The 6000-nt window shown below is 32.8% G+C and overlaps 1 protein-coding gene across 1 annotated transcript; it reads right to left on the bottom strand.

Moving 5' to 3' along the window:
- Positions 1–1669: 1669 nt before the first annotated feature.
- On the bottom strand, positions 1670–2413 carry LOC106758275 (LEAF RUST 10 DISEASE-RESISTANCE LOCUS RECEPTOR-LIKE PROTEIN KINASE-like 2.5). Its single transcript, XM_014641213.1, has one exon. The coding sequence runs from the start codon at positions 2411–2413 to the stop codon at positions 1670–1672; it is 744 nt and encodes a 247-aa protein (XP_014496699.1).
- Between the last annotated feature and the right edge of the window lie 3587 nt (positions 2414–6000).

The following is a 6000-nucleotide window of genomic DNA, read 5'->3' as shown; positions in this document are numbered from 1 at the left end:
GTGTGTAGTTGATGAGCATAAGAGTGAGAGATAGGTTCACCCGCTATACCTAGTAAAGCCTGAGACTATCGACCGGTCGAGATAGCAACTTCCTTTGGCTTTGTGTGCGAAAAGGGAGCACTCGGGTATTGAGCCCTCCTTGTGTAGGGGTGATGGTGTTTTCCTTGTCCTTGAGTGGTAGGAAACATGTTCCTTAGCCAAGTAGGTGGGACTACTCTAGCAGATTTGTATGAGAGGCTACAGAGGACCTATGGGGAGGCCACAAGTTTGAAGTAGGGTACAAGAGTGTGACTGATTCTTTTCACGGTGGAGTTATGGTATTATGTAGGGGTGGGTAAAGTACATTGTACTGCGTTACAAAACTTTACAGTTAACTATAAACCAATTCAAGAAAATTACACTGAACTAAAAAACAGTTAAAAATAACTGAACTGAACTAATTTACAGTGCAGTACAATTCAATTAACTGGTTTTAAATTGTTCAGTTAATCACATGATACAATGGCCACATAAAACAGCCTTAGCATCCGCACTAGTTTCCCACCAAACTCATTTCCCTTATTTTTAACCATTTATGCGTTGCAGACTCCTTGCTTCACTCTCCTCAAACATTAAGGAAGCTCTTCAATTTTTTCTTCACAACATGGGTCCCATCACCACCTACTTCATCATGCTCATCTCCTCTATCTTTTACGTCTTCTCTGATGCCTGTCTCATCTTCTCTTTCCACACTCTTCTTTCGGATTCTCCCTCAACCACCATGAATACTTAATCCTTCTCTGAACCATACCTCTCTCTTTTCTACCTTACTTCAATCTCTATCTTCATACACTTTTCTTTTTCTCACCTTCACCTTTCATCACTTCTGCAATTTGTCTGGTGAGAAGAGAAATACAGAAAACCCAATGAATCTGATCTGTAACGTGAACCACAATTATCCTAGCTTCGAGGGTTTTCAATTTGGGAATGAAATTTTCAATTAGAGAAAAATATGTGGTTCATAGTTAACTATACTGAACTTGTGTAAAGTTCAGATTTTTTTAACTGAACTGTACAATAGTTTAAGTAGTTTTTAGTTAAAACAAGTTTAGTTTTTTTAAGTTNAATATAATATAGTTAACTGTAGTTTTAGTACAGTTTGTTGAATTATGCCCAGCCCTAGTATTATGGAGGCTCATGGTGTGTTTCATGATGAAGGATGCATGATGAGATTAGTTCTAATGGAGGTACATGTGACGTTGATTATGTATATGATATAGGAACAATTATGTGAGTAAAAGTAGTATTGTAGATGAACGATTATTATTAAGTGATGTTTACTTATCTTGTACATATTTTATTGATATTGGTTGTGTTATAGTAGCTTACCCATATTTGTTTGTGCTTGTGGTGGTGTGTGTGCCTTGCGATGATTGTATGACCTTGGTTATACGAGATCAGGAGGTGTAGCAGATGCTCCAAATGCATGATAATGACGTGAGAGTGGGGAACAACCTTGATTTATTTAAAGCTTTAAGTTATAAATTTCAGAAACAATGTAAATGGATTAAACATTCAAATCTTGCGGAATTCAAATAAAGTTCTAACTCACCAGAAAATATAATCCAATTACAAAATTCCAAAAGTAATAAAATATATGTACATATGTATGTATACATATGTATAACTTTTAACATCTGCTCAGACCGCAAGGAACTAGTAGTCCATTCTGACACCAATCCAATTGTGGGAGAAGAAGGTTTTGGGGAATTTCTTGTGAATTCATGTTGCCTTCTAACATTTCTATTACTCTACTATGAGTAGGTCTATCCTTTGGAAACGTTTGAATGCACCAGAAACTAACTGCAATCATTCTTCTTTCTGTCTCTTTTTCTTTTGTCCCTATCACATCATCACTTCTCAAATCTTGGTCTTGCTCCAGCTTTCGGTATATCCAATCTGGGAAGTATTCACTTGTTTCAGTAGCTTCATCATTAATATTATTCTCACTCCCACTATTTCTAGTAGCATCATATACACATAAGATTTTTGTGAAACTCCACCAAAATGTTTGTTGCACACTTCTGGAGCTACATATCCTATTGTTTCTCTCGCATCTGAAACTGAAATAGTGCTCTCTTTCCCAGGACAAATCTGATATCTTGGGACAGAAGTTGTCATCCAAAAGAATGTTATGTGGTTTTATGTCAAACAGGTACTCTAGTCCTCTAGCTATCCCTTTTGCAATTTGCAACAGATTATCCCAACTCAAGGATGAAGTGCTTTCTAGTCCCTTATTACCGATAAACTTGTCCAGGGAATCATTAGGCATGAATTCATAAATAAGGGCTTTCTTCTTTCCTTCTAAACAGAATCCAAGAAGTTGGACAACATTAACATGAGAAGTTCTACTGATACTAGCAACCTCATTCATAAAGTCTTTGTCATTTCCTTTGATGCCGTTAGTAATTTTACAGCCACATGATAACCATTGCGTAACTCTCCTTTGTATACAACACCAAACCCACTTTAACTGTGATGTTCTAGGACATTTTCTTGACTTCTGAAAATTTATATTTCTTTTAAGTTGCATGATCTTTTAAGAATACTTCAATATCTTGCTCATTTGTAATCTGAAATTTTGCCTTTCTTGTTGATGACATACATTCTCTATAACCTATTATGAGGCATATGAATATTCCAATTGCTCCAATGAAAGTACCTGTGTTAATATATGTATTACAGGAGTTATCAGTTAAGAAACATTTTGAACTCTTAAGTTAATGTTTACTAGTTATGAAAAACAAAACCCAAAGGAATAAGAATTTTATAGGTATGACTTATAAATAGGAAAATATAAATAGGATTCTAGTTTTTCGTTTATCTTAATTTTTTTTATGGATTTTTGTCTAGGTCTCTCAAGATTTTTTATATAGTGAGAAATTTGAATCTATAATTTCTCGTAACTTTTCTTCTAAACCTACTACATCAATCTTATATTTCTAAATTAACAATGAAAAAGTTGAATTCAAACCTCTCACGTTCTCTCTTCCCATTTTATCACTAAATCAATTTTATAGTTCTCAACTAATAAATAGTTTGATTCTACAAAGGTCAACAACGAAACGAGTATATATATGAAACATACCAAACCAAACAATATGTATGAAAGGAAATTGTTTTATTACCTATGACGATTATCGCGTATAAAATGACACCTGCAACATTGAGGGAAAGAAAAACGCGAGTATAGTTAAAAGAAATATATACAAATAATGACATACATAATGAATAATATGACGTGACTTTTTAATAACAGATAAGATACAATAGGATAGAATAAAGACAACACTATAATATGATAGAATATGAAAAAGGAATAAGATAACAATATAAGATAAACCTTTTTTTTTAACAATAAGATAAAAATAATGGCTATGTACTACAATTACAATTATAACAATACTGTACTACGTTTAATTTTTGCACATCTTTTCCTTAACGTGAATCTTTGAAACTTCTCACATCAATCAACTCCATCAACTACTAATCTAACCCTCAGATCATTAATGGTATCATTTATAATCTTTGCTTAACACTAAAAATCTAAAATACACTTAAAATCAGAATCAGAAGTTAGAATTTTTTATATATGGTTGGTTTTTTCAAAACTGAAACTTCTTCAAATATTCCGAAAAATATGTTTTTACATTCAAATCATGTCATTGAATCAAGAATATAACGTAAAAGAATCAACCAAATTAAATAACTCTCGTAAAAGTTATGAATTAATCAATCAACAAATATAAATATTGTCCTCTACTTCATATTTTTGAGATTAAATTGCATCTTCTATGGATCTTCAAAAAATATGCTATTACATTCAAATTCAACATTATGGAATCAAGAATATAGCAAAAAAAATAATCCAAATTCAACGTCATGGAATAAAAAATATAGAAAAAAATAATTAGCTCAAATGAATAACTGTTGAAAGATTTATACATCAAGTAACAAAAGTCAACATTGTTCTATGGAGTTTATATGGTATTTTCGAAATTAAACCGTGTCTTCAATCCAAATTTTACGATTTACATTAAAATTGAAGATAATAAAATAAAAAATATAATGAAAAAAGAATCAAAACGATAATTGTGTAAATATTTAGGTATTAACCAATCAATAAAAATCAAAGTTGTCAATTTCCAATTAAAGAATACATTTTTTTTTTAGAATTTTTCTTTCGAAATACACAAAAATACCACAAGAATTCATATATGCTTCCACCAATGGGTTTGTTCCCCTTGTGCACCACTGATGTGCCTTCATCATCATTATGTTCAAAATAAAAAAATGACCACTCTTGACACCATTGCGACACCTCTCTTTCGATCTTTTTTATTTTCTTCTTGTGATACAGTGTTAAGTATCACCATTTTGTAACAGCTGTGATGCTCCTATTGGGTGTCATTTATTACAAGTCTCCAAGGACAGTGGGTGGTTAACACCAAGGAATTTCAACACCAAAGTCATGGGTTGAAACAATTTCACCAGCCCTTTATCAGATCTATGTTTGAGTGCTTTGATGAATAAAGGAAACCATTATGATCTTCCATTTTCACGATTTGTCATCGACGCATCGTCATTTTCGCCGTTCACCGTGAGGGGAGTATGTCCAGCCACTACAGACTCCACTAGTCAAAGATGGTCGTCCCTACAGTTTTGTTGCTTTTCGCCACTGCAGACTCCACTAGTCAAAGATGGTTGTCCCTGCAGTTTTGTTGCTTTCAGTTGAAGACTCCACTAGTCAAAGATGGCAGTTCGTGCAATTTTGTTGCTTTTAGCTACTATAACCTCATCACCCCATCAATCAGTGATGGCAGTGCAGTTTTGTCTCTGTCAGCCACTACAAGCCCCATCCTTACTTGATGGCAATCCAGTCCCTAGAGTTTGTCATTGTCCTCCTTTGTCAAAATCATCCTATTTGAAGTTTCATGGTGCTAGTTGAAGTTTTGCAGTTGTCCACACTGCCCTTAAACTGTTGTTAGTTGTTCGTCGACCTGTGATTACGCATTTGTTTGCAGCACACTCTTAAAGACAGATTATATATATATATATATATATATAGGGGTTTGCTAACTTGCATACGCCTGTTTTTCAGTTGGTACATTTTAGCAATGTGTACCGGGTTTCATTAGACAAAAATACCCTTATATAATGAATTCTAAGTTTTAAGGTTAAGGATATTTTAATAATTTTCATTCTCAAAATTAAAAAAAAAAAGAAAAAGAAACCCCCCAAACCCTTACGCACCTCTCATTGCTCTCAATCCTTTCTCTTTCATCTCTTTCACTCCAACCTTTTCTCTCTCATCCCTAACTCTAGCCCCAATTTAAAAAAGTCAGAAACATTTGCCTTATTTTAATAATTTTCATTCGCAAAACTAAAAAAAAGAAACCCCTAACCCTTACTCACCTTCTTCATTCCTCTCAACCATTCTCCTTCATCTCTCTCACTCAAACATCATCTCTACACTAGCCCCAACTAAAAAACACTCATCATTAAATAAAATGGTTAGAGAAAAAAAATATACTTACATAAATAAAAAATTAAAGCACCTAATTTTTTCTTTATATAATTTTAAATAAAATTTCAAGATTTAGAATTTTTATTGTTTGATTTTATGGTTGAGAATTTTATTGTATTTTGATTTGTTTTTTCTTTAGTAAAGAAAACAAGTTAATGAATTTCTACCAAAAAAAATTAAATGGCCATGGAGCAATGTTACGTAGTAGTCTTTGAATGTAAAGGAATGATGCTCATAAGTCTTGGTCCAAGTTGTCGGCTGTAATATATATAGTGAAGATAATGAAATTAAAGAGATTTTGAATGAACTTTTTTCAGAAGGTGAATATGTCAATGACTCAACTCTTTACAAAAGTAAATTGTTTAATAATGAGTGTTTTTTTAATTGGGACTAGTGCAAAGATGACAGAGAAAATGTTTGAGTGAGAAAGATGA

Source organism: Vigna radiata, chromosome 4 (assembly GCF_000741045.1).
Source record: "Vigna radiata var. radiata cultivar VC1973A chromosome 4, Vradiata_ver6, whole genome shotgun sequence".
In the NCBI taxonomy this organism is placed as follows: Eukaryota; Viridiplantae; Streptophyta; class Magnoliopsida; order Fabales; family Fabaceae; genus Vigna; species Vigna radiata.
This window is presented reverse-complemented; position numbering and strand designations above follow the sequence as displayed.

Excerpts from the sequence above, each read along its gene's own strand:
- LOC106758275 (XM_014641213.1), bottom strand. The coding sequence starts at position 2,413 with ATGAATGAGGTTGCTAGTATCAGTAGAACTTCTCATGTTAATGTTGTC.